The following is a 22,760-nucleotide window of genomic DNA, read 5'->3' on the forward strand; positions in this document are numbered from 1 at the left end:
CGGCAAATAAATTCTACTCCGAAAAAGGAAAGGAGTTTAGAGTGTCGGATTACAAGTTAGGGGAATACGAAATAAATATGAGTGTTATATTTATTTTAAATTGGGGCTAAATTCTGCTAAAAATAATATTTTGTGAGACTAGAAGAGGGTCTTCATAATAAAGGGGTGAAACACCAGAGAAATTTTTATTTGGCAACGGGCACCTGCTTACTGTCGGGGGTAGTTTACCCCTCTTTGGACCTCAGTTTATTACGCCTAGTAAACACGTAAATAACATCCGCGTCAGAAAATAGTTCATAATAAACATGCAGATTTTGCGTTGTATGATAATAACATATATCCAACATTACCAATTTAGTATGTAAGTGTATTAAGATATGTTGAAATAATTCGTATCTAATAACATGATTGATATTTTTTATTGTTTTGACATTTCACTCCACGCCTCCTTTTCAGATCATGTGACATCTCAGAATCAAAAATGGCGACCTCCACACCGAGCCAAGAAACAGTTGAGGTTTCGTTTTATTTTCTTTTATGAGAACTTAACATCAGCCTTAAGAGTGAAAAACTTACATCTATGTGTACAAATTGATCACATGACACATAACTATATACTAATAATTGACGATTATGTAATGTTTTTTCGGGGTTTTGATACAACAACGTTGGTGTTTATGTTTTTGAACGGATTCTACTCGAGTCTTGACTCAAGAATATGTTAATATTATCTCCTCACATTAATATCTGCCAGTATCAAAATGTCATTTCAATTTCATCCTGGAAAATGCCCGTTTCATTTGCAAAATGATATTGTAGCAGCTAGCTATTTGTGTTTATTAGGCCTATTGGGACAATAAAAGGACAAATGTTGATAAAAACAAAATCATAATTCTTGCTTTTTTAATGCGATGATTTCTGATTTTTATCGACATTTTAAAAATCTTATGTAGGTCGACTAACATATGCATCCGATTAGGCAGCCCATATTAAGTTTTCAAAAGGCTGATAAAACATCACAAATACTTTCACAGTCAGTATACCAATGTTTAATCAGCCTTCTATTTCTACTCTGGTAAAAACACCAGAAATCTTCGAATTAGCACATTTTTGACTGACGAAATGTTGGATTACTATATATGATTTCAAAAACAGGTATTGTTTGGAGCAGCAGATGTGTTTGGACAGTCTTGATATTTCATTTTAATTCATTATGCATAATATAAAAAACAAAAATCCAATAAAGTAAATAAATAAATGAAATAAAACAGTTCTATAGATTAGGATAAGATATTTTCCTTTTTATATGGATAATAAAGAATGAAATATCAACCAGAACTTGTATGTTTTATGCTTACTTTGGGATATACATGTACTAGAATTTGAAGATACATCCCTGGAGCAGTCTGTCTTATCTAACTACGTGTATATATCATCTTCATAATCAGTTGTGCACAAAGAAAAATCCTATACAAAAATAGAAAAGGAAGATGAAGATTACCTTAAACCAAAAATATTAACATCATTTCACAAGTAATGATCGTCTTCTTGTATGAAATGAATTGTTTTTGGTTGTGATATGCAAATAATATAATAGTTTCTCTTGTATCAGGTGATCACAGTTAAGTTTTAGAAATCAGAAGAGTTTTTGGAGAGAAGTTCTCACCATAACATTAAGCTGAACATGTAAAAAAAAAACAGCTGCGAAATTTGTTTTATATAATGGGAACATGGACAGCCTTCAAAAGGAATAATTAATTAATGTCAAGCATAAAACAAAACAAAAACAAAAACAAAAAATTGTAAATATTTAGAACTTGTTTTATACATTGTACAAGAACTTGGAAATTAAAAAGATTTAATATGATAGACAATTAGACATAATATTGTTTCACTGGGTTTCAGTCAAGTTTTCTTTGTTGAAGCTGAGTAATATTATCATGCTGGTATTTCTTTTCATTCATAGGATGAAGATCAAGATGAAAGTGATGAAGAATCATCTGAGGAAGTATGTTCTTAATTAAAATATTAAATGGTGAGGTGGGGTCATCATCGGAAACACTGGTAAAACTTATATACATTTTAAAATGGAACAATTTTACCGAAGTAGCATACATGTGTAAATATTTGTGCCCCTATTGTAAAGTTATTGACAATTTAGGTACAGGGAATAGAGCAAACACCATGGTTTTGAAACTGGTTCACAATGTTGTGATATTATTTCAGGAAGTGGAACCCAAACTTAAGTATGAGAGACTTGGAAATGACCTCAACACAATTCTCAGTAAAGACTGTGCTAGTTGTATGGCAGTTGACTCCAAGGTAATCCTTTCATAGGTGACTGTTTTCATTGAAAATGGTAGTGTAAACATCTGAAATGATGTTCATGACTTTCAAAGAATTATTATATTAATTTATAAAATTAGACTTTCTTTAATTTTCATCAGACAAATGAACTTCAGGTGAAGATTGGAGGCGTTTTGTTCGATCCCAACTCAGGGTGGTTTGTACTACATTTCTTTCAAAACAATAGGTATATTTCCATGTTTGACAAACAATTCATTTTGCTAGCATATAGTCAAACCTCACTTAGCAAACACCTGTATAAAATGACCACCTGTCTATAGTATAGCAACCAGTTTCTATTGGTCCTATGATTGGATTTCATAGACAAGTTTTACTGTATTGATGAGTGTCATAGATTTTGACTTTGTGTTACAGTTCCTAGCTGTGGGGACCCACTGGGGTATGATATACATATTGGACTATATTGGGTTCAACATCAACAGTAAAGAAGTAGCCTCGGTGAGTTCTCCATACAAATGTCTTGTCACTCCTGTCTGTGATTACTACTCCATATTAACTCTATAAAGAAATATTAGGAAACATTTTGTTCTGGTTTGTATTTAGAGGGCATGTTAATAGACTTTTGTCTATCACAACCAGTGTTAGTATATATACATAGTAGACAAATTAACTTCTCCACAGAGTAATCATAGCCAAATTGACTTGCACACTGTTTACATCTTCAGTGTACATAAGATTACAATGTGTCCAAAAAGTCCTGTTGATCTGGTAACGATATGAGATACATCATACCTCAGTGTACATATTACACTTCACTGGTAATTGTTTGATGAAGGTGACACTGAAACGTCATGCGTAAAATCTAATACTGATTTTGATATCTACGAAAGTTTATTTACGTGTAATAAAAAGTGAAACATTTTTCAAGTTGGTAAGTGTGTATGTGCACAGAATTTTGTGTATCAACTAGTATGGAATTGATGTGTGATGTTTCGGTGACTATACTCAGTCACCTTAATCGGACAAAAACTGTTGTCAAGAACGGCTATCTACATCTCTTTAACAATATTCTAATTATAGATGTTTATTGTTTAATTATAAATATTCTACTCTGTTATAGGTTTTTGATGAAATGAATATCTCGTTTAAGTCATTGTTGTCCAGTTTACTATTTTAATCATACCCTCTCTATGCTATGCTCTGTTGAGGGAAATACTCCCAACAATATTAGAGGTTCAACACAGCAAGAAACATAGGCAGGTGCCATTACAGTTAGTACAATATTGTCAGATAATAAATTGGTCGACTAGCTGGCTCTTATGTTATATGAGTAGCGAGGGAATGTTACATTACCACTGTATTTTTATTCATGAAATTATGCAACCAGTGTCTTGATTGGTCAAAACTAGGAATCTCAGTTTATGAATGAATTTCCTCACATTAATCTCAATTTAATGTGGAAATAAAACGGTCATGGTTGGCTTATTAACTTAGAGTTCTTTATGTTTCAGCATTCCACCACTGTTAATCAGATCAGTTTAGATGACAATGGAGACTTCATCGCCAGCTGTTCAGATGATGGACGGGTGGGTAGATGTGATTTATACATTTCTGATGCTTGAAACAACAGATCAGCATTTGTTTTTGAAATTCAGTAATTTTAAAAATGACATTTATTTTGTGAGAAATTTTACTTGATTTATATACTATTACAGATTTAGATTTTTAACACAGGAATACAAATAATGTTATCACATCTGATCTGTGGTTTTAATTAAAATGTTTGGAGGAGTAATGAAAATTGTTTGTATTTTCTCTTAAGTTTTTTTTACAACGGGATAAGAAAATCATTGGATATGTAATTCAGGTGTAGTAGGAATGAGCAATGAAAGAAAACCTTTGAACACACTTGGCCTCGAACAAGATACCTCGATCTCACTCTCTGGGCTGACATCCTACCACTAGGCTAAAGGGCAATTCCTGCTAGTCTGAGCTAGTAAGGTGACCTTATACTCTCTTACACATACACAAATGACAAAATGATGTAAATGGTGATTAGATAATTAATTTAGTTTATTTTTTCTTACAGATAATGATCACTGGACTGTATACTACTGAAAACAACCAAACTTTGAACTTTGACCGGCCGGTAAAGGCGGTGGCCATGGATCCCAACTTCTACAAACACGGTAGTGGACGACAGTTTGTCACCGGAGATGACAAGGTGATCTCTAGTGTACTGTCAATGTGGATCATATCCCATATTAAGGGTATATGTATATTGATATATTGTTGACTTCTATGCAAAAGATTTCCGCCCATGAAAAATCGTGTAAGATAGAATTTTGATTTGTAAAATTATTCAAATAAGTGCAAATGTATACAACATAAAAAAATGAATGAGGTAAGAAATGAACAACCAGAGGTTATCATTCATTGGAAAGATTGTATGTATATGTATATAATATTATAAAAATTATTGTATTTTACAGTTGGTGCTGAATGAGAAGGGATTCCTCAACAGGCATAAAACTACAGTGTTACACCAGGGGGAGGGGCCAATACGCGAAATCCAGTGGAAAGGCAGTTTCATAGCGTGGGCCAACGACTTGGTAAACTCATTAAAGATACAATTGTACTACCCACTGATAGCATGTAACACTGCTGGTCACAAAATAAATAACACCCACAGTATAAAAATATATCTAATTAAAACCAACAAATAAATTAATATTAACAGTGCCCTAAAAAAATAATCACTTATAAGATTGAAAGTTAGTTATATACAAAATAAAGAGGATTTCTTTGGGATGCGATTTATTTTATTAGTCCCGTACTTGTGAGAATTGGGCTAGTGTAGGTTTCCTCTCCGTCCTTCTTGTATGTACTGTACGTTTTGTATGTAATGCCAAAGTTTGTCAGCACTCTAGCGTCTTCATTTCTTGAGAGATTTTGGACCAGTACGCTGGAGGTCGCTGGTTCGATCCCCGGTGGAGTCACACTACTTTCTTTCCTGTTACAATCATAAAGTATTATTTTTTGCTATTTTATAAGATTATACAGTTGATCCTTGTTTTCATTCGATCAATATTACTCCATGTCAGGGATGTATCCTCTCTAACTATTTTATACAATGATTCCCCTTTGGTCTTAGGTGTTGTTGTACAGTAAGACCTGGTGAATATCACTAAGGTCAAGCAATGGTTTATTTTGATGTTACTCTGTAAAATTAATTTTAAATTATTGTAATAAGCTGTTCCCAATGTTGACTGACACTGCTGACACTGTCTGTTTTCTGTATATTTCAGGGTGTCAAAGTTTACGACATGAACTCTCGGTCCAGAATAACCTTCATTCCTAAAGGTCACGAGTAAGATCAATATTCAGTTATAAAATTAACATACACGTACATTGCCACTGAAACTAGGTCACTTGTAACCTATTTTTGTAACTTTGAAACTAGGTCACTTGTAACCTATTTTTGTAACTTTGACCTCAATAAAGTAAAAACTGTGATTCTTTATATATCATATGAAGAATTGGAGTATGTCAAACTTGATAGCAGTTACGTATATATACCTGGTAAGGTCAGGATGTGGCAAATAAAAACTAGGTCATTTCAACCCTTATATTAGCCTCTGTATAACTCTGATCAGGGAAAAGCAGTTTCTCCAGAAAATTCCCTGTGTATTATACTATATAATTATGAAAATTAAATGTCACAGAGGTAAATTGAAGAGGTCCATATGATCCTAGAAATTATTCATCAGTTTAGAAAGATGAAAATGATATGTGACATTTTGAAATTTTTTCAATGACATGACCATTTGTACAGAAGTACATTTATAAACAAAGGTCATACTGCCTCTGAAATGTTAATTATCAGAAACATTTTTTTTACACTGATTTTGTAATTTATCATAAACTTCAAATTTAGTCATAGGGGAGGAGGCAACTATAGTTTTAAGTTGTCATACATCAAAGAAAATGGTTGTATGGGCTTTATTTCCTACGCCACTCATCCTTCCAATTTCATACTTGGGGTATTGGCTCACCGTATTAGTCCTTTAACTGATGAAATCAGGGAAACAATAGGTTTCTTTTCTGTCCGTCTTATAGGTACAATGTATGTATGTAATGCTGAAGTTTGTCGGTGTTCTAGCAGCGTCATTCCATGAAGGATTTTTATCAAACTTCACATAATGAGAACGGACCATCATATCTTGTTTGAGTTTCAGGGTTTTTGGGTCAAGGTCACTGTTATTTTTTTTAGCGGGGGCCTGTAAAGGGACATGTATTGGCAATACCCAGGGTGCTTATTTATTAATTTATCATCCATGCATTCTTAGCATATATTTCACATCCTGTGAGTGACTGTTATTTACTATAATTTGACATGAACTTGTTACGTTTTGTGATTTGACATAAACTTTGTTATTTGACATTAATTTGGTAATTAACTTGGCTTATATAATTAACAGCCAGCGAGCAGACCTATACCGGTGCAGTATCTGTTGGAAGGACAGCCGTACATTCCTGATTGCCTGGGCTGATAGAGTTAAGGTAAGCTGGGGATAAAATTCTCATAAACGTAACGTTGCAGAGAATAGGCCTGAGGCATATACCTCGGTACCATGTAGTGTGACTCTTGGTCCATCCATCTTCTGTTCATTTTGGTTAAAAAACCTATTATCTACTCATTTATGGCCGTGATATGTTGATGCTTTCCTGAGATAAGCATCAACACTCTATAGTCTGGTTTGAACTTTTTTTTTCCCTCCTGACCAGTTTTTGACATTTCTAACTTTCGTTAAAAGTTGTGTATTCTCCTACATTTCTGTCAAATTGGGAGTAGCATGCATGTTTTTGTGAAATAAAAAAAAAAGATTTCAATTATTAATATTATGTAAAGATTATTATGAACAGTTTTAAAATACAAATCTTAGCTAAGCGTCTTTTATGAAAAATGTAGCTGTAATATACTTTTTACATTGTATGTAATAAGTTTTGTATTAATTAATCTTCACCAAGAATCTGATAAAAAAAAGTGGTTAAAATTTGTTTTGGTATGTATGTGAAAGATACTGTTTAGATATTTGTGGTTTGTTGATCAGGTGTGTGTGGTACGTGACCGGGTGCAGCAGGATGTCCGAGATCTGCCGAACAGATATGTGGAGATCAGTAAGTTTGTACTGTAAAATCTACATAACTTTTAGAAAACTCGCATATAATTAAAATTGTAATCCTAACTGGAAATAGATTTTTTTTTAAAAGTACAAGGAGAATAGAACTGCTTCATCGACAACATTTGCCACTAAAATATAGGTTAAATTTTGATGTATACTTTGTAATTGACATTTATTTGGTAATTGACTTGGCTGTGTTTGACAGCTGTAGAACAGAAGATGCGTTTTGGGCCTTTTGCTATACTAAATTCATTGCGTTAAATGTTTTCTTCCATAGTTTTACAAAAGGTACATTCTCCAAAAATCTGGACTAATATCCTGATTAATCATTAGATTACTTGTCTTCTTTACAGCGGCCATGTTTACGGTGGACAGCTACGTGTGCGGTATCGCACCACTTGGGGATGAGCTAGTGTTACTGACTTACGAGAAGGACCTTCACAAGGAGGTGAGACTCCATATATTACATTATCAAGTCAGGACAAATCAAAATGTTGTTACTTACTGTAAATTCATCTATCTTCTAAAGAGATCAGTTTTGTACCGTGACAGTAAGGTTTGATAGATATCTAATTATTTTATATGATAAAGACCTGGTACCACGATAAGTTTATCTTTGTCTTTGATTAATTCTGCAGCTATGTTTAATTATCAACAAATTTAAAAAAAACTGTTTTTCTGAATTTCAATTTGGTGAATTTTGTCTTAATATTATTTTTGGTGATTTTTTTTCTTAATTTCATTTTGAGTTTGTGTGAGAAACATCAATTAATGTTTTGTTGTCAGGGGGATCGTCTGGTTGCCCAGCGACCACACCTACAGGTTGTGAAGCCGAGTCTGAATGACTATGAGGAGGTATCTAATGATGCGCTGTCCATCCGTGGATTCCAGGAATACAAGTGTAATGACTATCACTTAGGTCAGCCTTTGTACCATACCTGTTATCATTGACATTCAAGTGTAATAACGATCTCTTAAGTCAGCCTCTGTACTATAGCAGTAACTGTTATCATCCACATTCTAATACATTGTACTCCAATTATAGTCCACAAATTTTCAAAACTTGTTTATAGAGTCATGAGAATTTTCAGCTAAAGTTATGATTTCAGGCTTCCCACGGCCAGCTTGTATGTTGTGAAGATAACTTTAAAATTTCCCAAAGAAAATGTTATTTTAGACTTCTTTTACTTTGAGCTGATCTCATCCATGTTTATGTAAAGATATAACACCTTATTATCCTACACAGAGTGTCTGCGAGAGGAGAACCTGTTCTACATTGTCAGTCCCCGGGATGTTATTGCGTCGCGACTCTGTGATATGGATGACCACATCTCCTGGCTACTGGACCATGACATGTTTGAGGTCAGTTTTGACCGTTAATTAATGTCTGCTAGATAAAATTTTAATACCCATGTAAGAAAGATTTGATGGAAACGATAAGATTTGTTTCTGAATAGCCATGCTCCAAACTTCATGCGATCACAATAGTAGTAATGGTTGCTGTTTTTGATAGTTCAAATTTTTTTCATTTTCACAAAACATTTGATGCTATTTTGGGAGGAATTTTTTCGAAATTGACCTTTTTTTTCTGTTACACTGTAATGATTTTTAAAAAAATTGATTTTCCTCTTTTTACTCCCTAACTCTTCAAAAAAAGGAAAAATTCCATGTTTCCCTTTTTGTGCACTTTGATTCTGTGCAAGTATAATTTGCTTTATATCTTGTGGTACTGGCCCTTACAAAAATGTAGGATATTTGCTACATCGTGAGGCCATGATATGTAGCAAATTTCTTTCATCAATTTAATGGTAGATAGCCAGATAGTTACTGATCAGCTCCTATCATGGCCTCACGATGAAGCAAAAATTTCTGCATCGTAAGGGCCAGTACCCCATGATAAGCAAATTATACCCAAAAATACATAAAAAAAAAAGGGCAACGTGGAATTTTCCCTTTTTTGTTGGAACACTGTTCCCTAAAAACAGTAAAAAAAACATGTTATTTGAAATTATATTTAACCTTTACAGTCACTGCAATGATAGGAAATACATTATTTGTGCATTGTGTTGTAAATGCTAGGCATTGTTGGTATTTATGACTTTTATCCATTTTTGTAATCAAATTAACTTCATATAATTCTGTATGTGAGGATATATACCTTGACTAAGTTTATATGTTAGAGTGTTTATGGCCGGAATAAAGTTCAACTATTTATAGAAAATCTGTGTGTATTAAACGTAACGGTATACTATTTATAGAAAGTCTTTGTTATTTGAAGGCAGCTATATATCATATATTGAAAATCTTTGTAAAGGGACGTTCTTTTTAATAAAATGAAATTGCTAGATGGTCTATGTCAGTGTTTATAACTTATTTATGACATCCTGAATTTTTGTTGATCAGGAAGCAATGGAATCTACACAGAATCACGAACAAGAGCTGAGGAAACACACCCCTCAGGTAAGGTTAGACTCTTCCAAATGCAATGGTATGGTCGTAACCCTGGTAAATAATTATATTGGCTGCTTGCTACAGACTTGGCTCGAGAAAATTTTTCTTGAGCTCATTCGGCAGAGTGTTAATCTAGTAAATTAGCCAGAGGTCCTGGGTTGATATCCAGCAGCGGCATTAAAATAAATATAATTTATCCTTACCTCTGTTACATAGACCACATGATGTTTAATACATTATTTGGAACCTGTCTTTAAAGGTCGTTTGTTTCTGTTCACATTGTATTACAATTCATTAAACTGTTATATAAAGTATTATTAAGGCCACATGTGTTGGTTTGCAACATAGAACAATTCTTTGTATTATGAACTTAACTCTAAATAAAGTCCACGTTTCTTTGCTCCCACAAGTGGCCTTTATAGACAGGTTTAACTTCATATGTACACCTTGTACATAGAAATTCTGAGAAAGGCTATTCTAGAAACTCCTTTTTGAAGAGTCACTTTGTTGTACCCATCAGTGATCTTTATAGACAGGTTTGACTATATAGAAATCCTGAGAAGCGGGTGTTTTAGAAATTTTTTACTTAAGAATCACTTTGTTGTAGGTTTGACTATATATAGAAATTCTGAGAGGAAAGTGTTGTAGACATTTCTTATTCAAGAATCATTTTGTTGATGTTAATGCTGTGTTCTATGCTGTATTCGTCAGCGTGTAGGACGACAGTATCTTGTGTACCTACTGGAGGATCAGCAGTACGATCAGGCCGCCCAACTCTGCGTGAAGATTCCTCCGCAAAGACAAAGAAGCCTGGGAGGAAATTGTTTACAAATTTCACAAAATACATCAGCTCAAGGTCGGTAGTAGTGACTGAGAAGTAAGGTTAATGGTTTCCATTAGAATGTACAAAATTAAAATCATAGCAAGAAATATAAAGATTGCCTTTAGCCATTTCCATATAAGGGCCACATAGACTGATATGAGGGAAGGGGTGGGGGTTTGCATTGATATCAGTATTGAAATGTGCGTATGATAATCTTTCTTATATTTGCGTTTTTCTGTGACAGGCAATTGCCCCATATCTACCTCGTGGGGACCCTCAACTTGGCCAAGCTATTTATGAGATGGTACTAAACGAATTTCTCGTTACAGATGAAGAGGCGAGTAAAAATACTAAATTATAGCATGAAATTTTACTGTGAAATTAACATTGTGGTTGATGAGGAGACAGACATAATCATAAGGAATTTAAATGAAATGACTACTATGTGGTGAAGGTTATACTACTAAACTGTCTAAATACCCTGAAACCACTGAAGAATGTTCCCACAAACTATTATTATAATAGTATCATACTGTCAGAGTGGCTTCTGGGTACAATGAATAAATTAACCACTCATTGCCAGTGAGTATGTAAAGGTTACCCTGATTGGTAAAATGATATGCTATGTATGTTAGCTCCCCTTTATTTTACAGCTGTAGTTTCTACCAGTACAGTAATACCACTCGGTATGGATTGATCCGAAATAATTACTTGAAAAAATAGAATATATTTTAGCAAAGTGGTGGAGCATTTATGTTAAATGTTGTTGTAATTATACTGTTAAAATTTTCATATTTTATACTTTTAAGAGAAAAATTATTTTTGAACCCATATGTTTTGGGCCACTCAAACCTTCTGTCTTATAAAGAGGCCTACATTATTACATGATGTGATTATACCTAGTTATGATGTAAAATCTACCTGAATGTTGATTATTTTCTCTCCTATTTCTAGACTTACCTGAAGATGGTGAAGGAATGGCCTAGTTACCTATACAATGTAAAGACACTGATAAGCTCCACACTTGAGCGACTCGACAGTAACCGTGGTAATAAGACACTACTACAGGCTCTCGGTGAACTGTAAGTTTATTGTCTCGGTTGATGATTCTGGTTTATACAGATGAAGACATTTTGGGTGTTGTCATGGTTTCCACTATTGGTATTAGTGGTTTCTGACCTGAAGCCCAAAGTGTGTTCATGATATAGTCAACAAACTTATTTTGACAACAGCCAATAGCAAACAGACATTTATGTACTTTTTAGTCTTTACCTGTGAAATCGGGGGTACAATATGTTTCCTCTGAGCCTGTCTTGTATGTACGTAATGCCAAAGTTTGTCAGTGCTCTAGCGACTGCATTCCTTGAGGGATTTTGACCAAACTTTACACATTTATAAAGGACCATAATATATCAGACAAGTTTGAGTTTCAAGGTTTTGGGAGGTGAAGGTCAATGTTACTCTTACTTTTTTTAGTGGGAGCCTTTTAGGGGATATGTATTGCTTTAGCTGTACCCAGTATGCTTGTTAAAATTAAATGTGTCTGTTTGGCTATGCTACAGTATACAGGTCAAATCTATGTCCAGAAAAAATAAAATAATTCCTGTTTAAGCGGAACTTGGAGAGGAGTCGTTGCAATACTTTCTGGTTTGGTGGGGTAATAAGCCATCACATTTGTTCAAATAAATTTCCTTGACCTTCACAAGTTAAATGTGTAATAATGTTCAGTCCACTTCTGTCAAACATGTACATATCTCAGGTTTGGCCTATATGATGAAAATTTAAACATGGCTAAGAAAAAATTAAAATATATAAAAAACATATTTTTTAATGTATGTTATATTTAACTTAACGGTGCACAGGTTGTGGTAAAAATTTTTTTTTTTTTTTTTGCTCTCACACATTTACAGTTGTACCTGAGTATTGTTTGGTATGGTGGTTGAAATGTCCTTATTGAATTATGATTTGTGTGTTACAGTTATTCTTTTGAAAGATCCTTTGACAAAGCCCTGGCAATATACATCAAGTAAGTCTTTCTTTACTGATACAGACAAATCCTGTGGAATAGCCAATGTCAATACCTGGTTCATTGTGGTACTGACGTGTTCAATGATAAAAAAAGATGTACAGAAAATTCCCTCCAAATGTATTATATATATTGACATAACACCTGTCCTAAAAGATCAAATCTCATTTGTTAATTGACATTTGTTAATTGATCTATTGATAACATTGAGCTTATTTCCATGAACTGTGTGTAATTCCCTGAGTTAGGTAAATATAAGGAAACAAATTAATATTTGACTAATTCAAAAATAAAATATAATGAAATAATGAACATATTGAGAGAAATGAAGGTGAATGAGAAGTGGATAACGGAACTGTTTCTTATTTTTATTATTGAAATATTCAGGGCCAAATTTTGGCCTTACAAACCTGTGTTTTTTCTAGCCATTTAATTTTGTTGCAGATTAAAACACAAAGATGTGTTCAGTTTGATCTACAAACACGACCTCTTCGACTCCATCAGCGACAAAATAATACAGCTTATGGAGTTTGACTGTGAACAGGCTGTTGCCATGCTGATCGGTAACATGAAGAAAATGTCTGTAAGTGATTTGAGATGATGATCTGAAGGACAGAGAGGTGCTGTGTAAAATTTAATGAACCATACTATACCAATCAGAATTTAGCTCTGACCCGGACCTTGTAAATTCTTGATCTTTGAGTCTGAAACTAAAACCAGCACCATCATGCTTTCTATAAGTGAATGCATGCATGATGCTTTTGTTGATGATATGAAATTCTCACTAGTTTTGGGTTTGAGGGTATTTTTATTTTAATGGCTTTTCTCTCACAGGGTGTAATTTACAGTCCAGGGAGTGATTCATGTATTTGAGAAACTTATTTTTTTTTTTTAATTTCAGATTGACAATGTTGTGCACCAGTTAGAGAAAACCCCTCATAACCTATATGTTGTAAGTTGTCAGACCATTATGTATATGCTGTCAAAACATCTTGTATATGTTGTCAGAAGGTTTTCTGGTAAGTCTTAAGAACATTTTGTGGTAAATTGCAATTTTGTGGTAAGTTGTCCGAACGTTTTGTGGTAAGTTGTCAGAACATTTCATTGTAAGTTGTAATTTTGTGGTAAGTTGTCAGAATGATATTTGGTAAGATCTCGAGAATGTTTTGTAGTAGATGGAAAAAAGTTTTAAGGTTTCTATAAAAATCTTAAGATGTAAGAGTTAGGAAACAATAAAGTGATCAAGATTTGTAATTTGACCAAAATTCAATACTCAGTTGATCTATAATAGTGATTCTATATTCCACTGCCAGTACCTAGTTGATCTATAGTGATTCTATATTCCACTGCCAGTACCTGGACAAGCTATTCCAGAAAGATCCCCAGCTCTGTCAGAAATATCACGGCAAACAAGTGAGACTGTACGCAGAGTTTGACAGACCACGCTTACTGTCCTTTCTCCGCAGTAGTAACCACTACCCCCTCCAGATGGCGCTGGAGGAGTGCGAGATGAGGGACTTCATACCTGAACAGGTGTTTTTATTGGGTAAGAATTTGTCATTTATTGTTACACAATAGTTATATCAATACAGTACATGTGTAATTATGCTTGTAAGTCACAATACACTGAAAATATATTGTACTGACACAGAGTAAGAACTTTCTTCTTACCTGTAAAAATGATTTGAGCGCTTTGTGGTGGTAAGAACAACATACATAGAGTTAACACTAGGTCACAGACAAAAGGTGAAATTTATAAGGAAAATTCGAATTATAAGCGATTTGGTAGTGTGAGTGAATTTTTAGCCCACCATCATCAGATGGTGGGCTATTCAAATCGCCCTGCGTCCGTGGTCCGTCGTCCATCCGTCCGTCCGTCCCTCCGTCCGTCCGTAAACAATTCTTGTTATCACTAATCCTCAGAAATTACTGAAGGGATCTTTCTCAAATTTCATATGTAGGTTCCCCTTGGTGCCTAGTTATGCATATTGCATTTTGAGACCAAGCGGAAAACAACATGGCCGACAGGCAGCCATCTTGGATTTTGACAATTGAAGTTTGTTATCGTTATTTCTCAGAAAGTACTGAAGGGATCTTTCTCAAATTTCATATGTAGGTTCCCCTTGGTGCCTAGTTATGCATATTGCATTTTGAGACCAATCAGAAAACAACATGGCCGACAGGCAGCCATCTTGGATTTTGACAATTGAAGTTTGTTATCGCTATTTCTGAGAAAGCACTGAAGGGATCTTTCTGACATTTCATATGTAGGTTCCCCTTGGTGCCTAGTTATGCATATTGCATTTTGAGACCAATCAGAAAACAACATGGCCGACAGGCAGCCATCTTGGAATTTGACAATTGAAGCTTGTTATCGCTATTTCTGAGAAAGTACTGAAGGGATCTTTCTCAAATTTCACATGTAGGTTCCCCTTGGTGCCTAGTTATGCATATTGCATTTTGAGACCAATCTGAAAACAACATGGCCGACAGGCAGCCATCTTGGATTATGACAATTGAAGTTTGTTAGCACTATTTCTCAGAAAGTACTGAAGGGATCTTTCTCAAATTTCATATGTAGGTTCCCCTTGGTGCTTAGTTATGCATATTGCATTTTGAGACCAATCGGAAAACAACATGGCCGACAGGCAGCCATCTTGGATTTTGACAATTGAAGTTTGTTATCGCTATTTCTGAGAAAGTACTGAAGGGATCTTTCTCAATTTTCATATATAGCTTCCCCTTGTTTGAAAAGTACTAGAGGGATGTTTCTCAATTTACACAGATTAGTAAAAGGAAGGGAAAAATAGAGAAAAGATCAATCTGACATGGAACCTATAAAGATCGTTAAATGGTGGGCGCCAAGATCCCTCTGGGATCTCTTGTTCTATATTCTTTGATGTTGAATAAACAGTGCTATGTAAGCATAAGGAATTAAGCAGGTCTGCTTATTGTCTTAGCTCTGTCCCCTCAATTCTAGATTACGCAAACTTTACATGTTTTGCAACAATTGCTAAACAAGTTGCATTGTATACCAACTAATCTAAATTATTCTTGTCGGCCTGGATGGAAGCATGCAATTAGTCTTACTGTGGGAGGAAACCAGAGTACTTGGAGAAAACCCATATTATATATATTGTATTGACCCCCATACCTTTTCATGTCTCGTCTGGGAATTGATCCCCGCCTGCCTAGTGCCACCCAACTGCTCATATTCTAGACTCTCAGGTATAATTTCTTTATCATCATGCTAATATAGAACAGGATGTTTGATATTGATTTTGTTCATGTTGTCAGTCGAAAAATTGTTCTTATCATTTCAGGTCGGATGGGTAATGTTAAACAAGCCTTAGAATTAATAACGTCAAGACTTCAGGACGTGAACCAAGCCATCGAATTCTGTAAAGATCAGAACGAACAAGAACTTTGGGAGGATTTGATCCAATACAGTATAGACAAACCTAGTAAGTATACTTACACAGAAACACAAATATCGTTCAAGAAAGGCTGGAAATGTCACATCAGTTCACTTCAATTCTGGTAGGAATTACTCATAAATGATCGAATTGGGAACTATCGGCTCAAATATTGCTCGATTTAGTATATGATTTGTCCTGACTGATGTTTCAGTCCAAGGAGTCAGTAATATTTATTCTTGTTATTGGTGAAAATAATTTCCGTCTTTTCTCTACTGTCCCGATACATTTTGAATGTTGTATCTCCTAGGTTTTATAAAAGGCCTACTACAGAACATTGGTACCCACGTGGACCCTATCATCCTCATCACCAAGATTCAAGAGGGCATGCACATCCCTGGTTTGAGGGACTCTCTGGTCAAGATACTACAGGATTATAACTTACAGGTATAATCTCCAGTCTGGGGGAATTCCTCGTCAATATACTACTGGATTGTAACTTACAAGTAAAATCTCCAGTCTGGTGGAATACTTCGTCAAAATATTACAGGATTATAACTTACGGGTAAAATCTACAGTCGTTGGGAATCCCTCGTCAATATACTACTGGATTACAACTTACAGATAAAATCTCCAGTCTGGGGGAATCATTGAAAAAATTGATATTCATTAAGACTTGCTATACAGAAATGGGTATGTATGTTCAGTATTTATATAGAGATTTTAATTGTGTGGTATTTTCTCTTCCGTCTAGATGTCCCTGAGGGAAGGATGTAAAAGGATCTTGGTAGCAGACAGCTTCAACCTGATGGATCGCCTTGTGAAAACTCATAAACGAGGAATCTCCGTCAGCAGTAAGTCAAGCTGGACGTAAAAGTTAGATACATGCAAAAATACGTCTGAAATGTCGTGATAGATTAACAACGACAAAATGATAACAATAATTTAAATTTTACACAAATGTAAATTAATAGATACACTTTATACCCAATTATGATTATACATGTAAAACTGCAAACCACAGCTATTTTTGTCGTTCTAGGACTCGACAGCATTAATATAGAGGCATGTGAATGTTTGGGAATCTAGAAATTTAAGTCTGGAAAATGGAAAACACCCAATGAACGTAAACAAGCCTATTTAGGGTAAAATTGTAGAAAGGAGGTATTTCAATATTTTCCACAGATTTTTCCAATTTTGTACTTTGTGATTTGTTTATCAATAGGTATCCAGACCTGTCATACGTGCCAGCAAGCTGTCATAGTTTCAGGTGAGTTGTCAGTACATGTGTTCAGCCTGTGTGTCACTAGCTCGTTGTATGACTCGGTACAGATATAAAACATTGGTGTATTCTGGATTATGGGTCTTAATTTTGTTAGGGCGAAAGGGATTTAAAATGCTTAAAAGAGTTATAAGTTACAGGGGTATCATGACGTAAATTATGCAAGAACCAATGTCCGAGTAATGGCAACTGTTAGCTAGCCTCTTAAAGAGAGGGGCAGCTTACGTTGTCGCCCCGGTGTTGGAGTTAATGTTGGTTTGTGTGAAGGTTTGGTGCAAGTGTTGAAAGGCATCAGCAGACTCCTTTATCAGTGTACTAGCCTGATATTTGGTTTGAGGGTTTCTTACAGGGCTAAATATTATCTCCCGGTTCTGTTTCAGATCTCCGGTATGTCAGTAATACTCCTATTGTAGTATATTGGATTCTGTTTCAGATCTCCGGTATGTCAGTAATACTCGTATTGTAGTATATTGGATTCTGTTTCAGATCTCCGGTATGTCAGTAATACTCCTATTGTAGTATATTGGATTCCGTTTCAGATCTCTGATATATCAGTAATACTCCTATTGTAGTATATTGGATTCCGTTTCAGATCTCCGGTATGTCAGTAATACTCCTATTGTAGTATATTGGATTCCGTTTCAGATCTCCGGTATGTCAGTAATACTCCTATTGTAGTATATTGGATTCCGTTTCAGATCTCTGATATGTCAGTAATACTCCTATTGTAGTATATTGGATTCTGTTTCAGATCTCCGGTATGTCAGTAATACTCCTATTGTAGTATATTGGATTCTGTTTCAGATCTCCGGTATGTCAGTAATACTCCTATTGTAGTATATTGGATTCCGTTTCAGATCTCCGATATGTCAGTAATACTCCTATTGTAGTATATTGGATTCTGTTTCAGATCTCCGGTATGTCAGTAATACTCCTATTGTAGTATATTGGATTCCGTTTCAGATCTCCGGTATGTCAGTAATACTCCTATTGTAGTATATTGGATTCCGTTTCAGATCTCCGGTATGTCAGTAATACTCCTATTGTAGTATATTGGATTCCGTTTCAGATCTCCGGTATGTCAGTAATACTCCTATTGTAGTATATTGGATTCCGTTTCAGATCTCTGATATGTCAGTAATACTCCTATTGTAGTATATTGGATTCTGTTTCAGATCTCCGGTATGTCAGTAATACTCCTATTGTAGTATATTGGATTCTGTTTCAGATCTCCGGTATGTCAGTAATACTCCTATTGTAGTATATTGGATTCCGTTTCAGATCTCCGATATGTCAGTAATACTCCTATTGTAGTATATTGGATTCTGTTTCAGATCTCCGGTATGTCAGTAATACTCCTATTGTAGTATATTGGATTCCGTTTCAGATCTCCGGTATGTCAGTAATACTCCTATTGTAGTATATTGGATTCCGTTTCAGATCTCTGATATGTCAGTAATACTCCTATTGTAGTATATTGGATTCTGTTTCAGATCTCCGGTATGTCAGTAATACTCCTATTGTAGTATATTGGATTCTGTTTCAGATCTCCGGTATGACAGTAATACTCCTATTGTAGTATATTGGATTCCGTTTCAGATCTCCGATATGTCAGTAATACTCCTATTGTAGTATATTGGATTCTGTTTCAGATCTCCGGTATGACAGTAATACTCCTATTGTAGTATATTGGATTCCGTTTCAGATCTCCGGTATGTCAGTAATACTCCTATTGTAGTATATTGGATTCCGTTTCAGATCTCCGGTATGACAGTAATACTCCTATTGTAGTATATTGGATTCCGTTTCAGATCTCCGGTATGTCAGTAATACTCCTATTGTAGTATATTGGATTCCGTTTCAGATCTCTGATATGTCAGTAATGCTCCTATTGTAGTATATTGGATTCCGTTTCAGATCTCCGGTATGTCAGTAATACTCCTATTGTAGTATATTGGATTCCGTTTCAGATCTCTGATATGTCAGTAATACTCCTATTGTAGTATATTGGATTCTGTTTCAGATCTCCGGTATGTCAGTAATACTCCTATTGTAGTATATTGGATTCCGTGTCAGATCTCCGGTATGTCAGTAATACTCCTATCGTAGTATATTGGATTCAGTTTCAGATCTCCGATATGTCAGTAATATTCCTATCGTAGTATATTGGATTCCGTTTCAGATCTCCGGTATGTCAGTAATACCCCTATTGTAGTATATTGGATTCCGTTTCAGATCTCCGATATGTCAGTAATACTCGTATTGTAGTATATTGGACTATGTTTCAGATCTCCGGTATGCCAGTAATGCTGTGATTTTTTTCTGTCGCCATGTATTTCATGAGGATTGTCTACCAGCACATTCTATGGTAAGTTTCTGTCCATATTTATTTCTTTACAGAACTTTCCTATGTAATTAACATCGTTACATTTCTGTAATACAATTAGCTCTACTTTCCTGATGACTTTGTCTAACGATCTTAATTTTAATTTAGGAGCTGAAATATGTTTGGCCTTATTCCTAATTCAGCTGTTTATCCAATTTAACAAAAATATTTATTGATTAAATAAAAAAGACTTTGATTTCACTTAATTCAAACTATTATCACTTTGGAATTGGATTAGAATAATGGTGAATATTGCCACAAATTATCCTTTGATATACTTGCCTACACTAACACAACAAATGAAATTGGACATACAACTGAGAGCAGAAAGTTTTCCAGAACGAATGTTGAACAGAAAGTTTCCCAGAGCGAACTTTGAATAGAAAGTTTTCCAAAGTGAATTTTGAAGAAAAAAAAATGTTCCAGAGCGATACAAATGTAGAAACCGTTTACAACGATGTACTAATTATAAATATCCTGTATAATTTAGAAAAATTTAGATTTTATTATCGAGTCTAAAACCAATTAACCAGTGTCTTATTTTTGTCCCGATAGGAGAGTTGTCCAATATGCAGCAGTGCTCAGAAGAGAGGACCGGGGGCCAAAGGTTTAGGGACGTAAAACGTACCTAGAGTCTAGGGCTAAGGGACATCAAATCTTATTTATTGCTGAAGTAGAGGTGTAAGAAACAGTAGTGCGTGTGATAGTTCGAGGGAGAAAGATTCCAGTGAGATGGACATCTGTGAAGCTACTGGATTTTACGGAGACAGCTGTGATACTGTAGGATTCTGTAGGAGGTGTGCTCCAGAATGTATGGACAAAAATTTATTTGTGTTGGACTTTCGTGGAATTCGTTTGGCTGAAAGTACATCACTGTTCCTGTGTTTACCGCAATTGAAATACCATGCCATAATAAATATGTTAAGCATTTCTCAAGTAACCTTCATCACAATTATAGTACAGCATCCTTTTAAAGGACGAAAATCAGTTTGTTAATGTACAAATATGTGACGGTATTATATAGCTCCGGCTGTATTGTCTTGCCCGACATCGTATCAAATGAGGTAGTGTTTACCATCAGGATATAGTTGTGCTCTGTTACAGGATATCATGGAATATTAAAGTTATTTGTGAGATGTTATAAGATTTATATTCATTAATATATAGTTGTCTAACATGTTAACATTGTGAACATTTTTTGAATATTTCTATAAAGTGCTAAAAATGTAATAAATGTTATTTGTTTTCATTTCACTTTTTATCTCCACTTGACGAGTCGGTGACGTTATACAGGGATAGACTCATATGTACGTATCTAATCAAACTCACAGTACTGACCATATTTTGTTGTGTATTGGTCAGTGTTGATTAGAGAGGGGATTCTTATTGCTCCAGATGCCTTGTTTTCATTCTGTAACAACTATCCATTGTGAATTAATTTCTTTAATATTGTGTCATGTAAAATTGGAGCAGATTGGCAGCAGAATTGCATAGTGAAGCATGTGCCTTTGTTGGGTGCCAATATGAAAGAATGTGGAGACAACATTTCTGCTGAGTGTGCCAACAGGAAATTGGACCTCGGTCTCCTGCCCTGATAATCCAGGCCTTTACTATTTTAACCTAGGAAGTTGGTTCAATCAACTGAGTGACAGAGACCCTATTTAACAACTGTCTAGTTGCCACGAAAGTCCTAGGGTAACCTGGAAGTGACAAGACAAGAGCTTTTCTTGTCCTCATAAAGAAATAAAAGGACAAATGGCCCCTATTGTGTATTGATAATTAAGTACCAAAGTATCAGCAGAAAAAAAAGAGAATTCCTTGTCAGTCTGTAGTTTGTAGACAGATGCTGCACCTATGTGTTGTCTATAACATGTACTGGAATACACAACAAAACACAAATATTGAAGAGCATAATAATACTTTTACTGAATTCTGTATCAATATCCTGCTCATAGTACATAACGTCGGTAACAAATCTATAACCATATCGTACAATCAATGCCCAAATACGGAATATACACATCAACACAGGTCTACAAACAGCTGATCACATACATGTCGGTTCACACCTTAGATTCATGTAATGAATATGTGTGGACTAGTAGAATCTTTTGTGCGTTTTAGACTCAACCCAAGGGTAAAGATTTTTTTGTTTTGTGTGCGGCTTTACAGAGTGTTAAGAATAATAAAATCTGTTGCCTGTAACTCAATGAACTAAGGTTATCTGATCAAAAGTTCAGGGCTAATATTCTGTATGAAAATCCCAACCATGCAAGGCACACACTGACTTTGGGATATTGTCGGATTTTGTTGGAGTTGGGATTATCTCAAAGATAGCAGTTTCTCGTTCAGTTACAGGTAATTCTTTTCTTGTACCTCATTAGAAAAAATCATTAATTTCACTATAATAGTTACAAGCACCCTGTTTGGGGCCCCAATGTGGCCTCTGTTCTATGAACATTTTAGTTCAAATGTTTTCTTGAAAAGAATGAGGCCCTTGCTAAAAAGAACATGTTTCACAGTGTATATTGTAAGTTGGACGGTAATATAATTGTAAATTAATTCAAAATAACCTCGGATCCAAAAAAAAACCAACATTTAACAAGATTGATAATGAACATCACGTACAGGAGCTGGACAGTAGATGGATTACAAAAATCGGGCATCACCTCAATTTGAGGTTAAAGAATGTACAAATTGGATCCGGAGGGTTGAGTTTTCTGACAGTCTACACCACAGAGGAATGATTGATATTTTTCTTCAAAATTTTATTAATTCAACAAAAAGAACACTAAGGCAAGTTAAACTATACTATACTATCAATGGCATCTGAGACATAACACATTACAGGGAATAACCTACTGTTTACATACATTTTGTTTC

At 34.8% G+C, this 22,760-nt stretch overlaps 1 protein-coding gene across 1 annotated transcript; it reads left to right on the forward strand.

The window, feature by feature from the left end:
* Nucleotides 1-451: 451 nt before the first annotated feature.
* On the forward strand, nucleotides 452-21,107 carry LOC117343140 (vacuolar protein sorting-associated protein 41 homolog). Its single transcript, XM_033905458.1, is given in 28 exon segments — nucleotides 452-517; nucleotides 1,967-2,008; nucleotides 2,227-2,322; nucleotides 2,722-2,805; nucleotides 3,819-3,893; nucleotides 4,397-4,531; nucleotides 4,800-4,919; nucleotides 5,616-5,677; nucleotides 6,789-6,870; nucleotides 7,422-7,488; nucleotides 7,847-7,941; nucleotides 8,280-8,412; nucleotides 8,740-8,855; nucleotides 9,897-9,953; nucleotides 10,656-10,733; nucleotides 10,735-10,800; nucleotides 11,012-11,104; nucleotides 11,722-11,849; nucleotides 12,746-12,793; nucleotides 13,238-13,376; nucleotides 13,695-13,745; nucleotides 14,147-14,339; nucleotides 16,117-16,257; nucleotides 16,520-16,656; nucleotides 16,964-17,063; nucleotides 17,435-17,479; nucleotides 19,780-19,859; nucleotides 20,433-21,107. Coding segments are annotated over 28 exon segments (2,565 nt in total). The 5' UTR covers nucleotides 452-481; the 3' UTR covers nucleotides 20,499-21,107.
* The last annotated feature ends 1,653 nt before the right edge of the window (nucleotides 21,108-22,760 follow it).

Source organism: Pecten maximus, chromosome 15, assembly GCF_902652985.1.
Source record: "Pecten maximus chromosome 15, xPecMax1.1, whole genome shotgun sequence".
Lineage (NCBI taxonomy): Eukaryota > Metazoa > Mollusca > Bivalvia > Pectinida > Pectinidae > Pecten > Pecten maximus.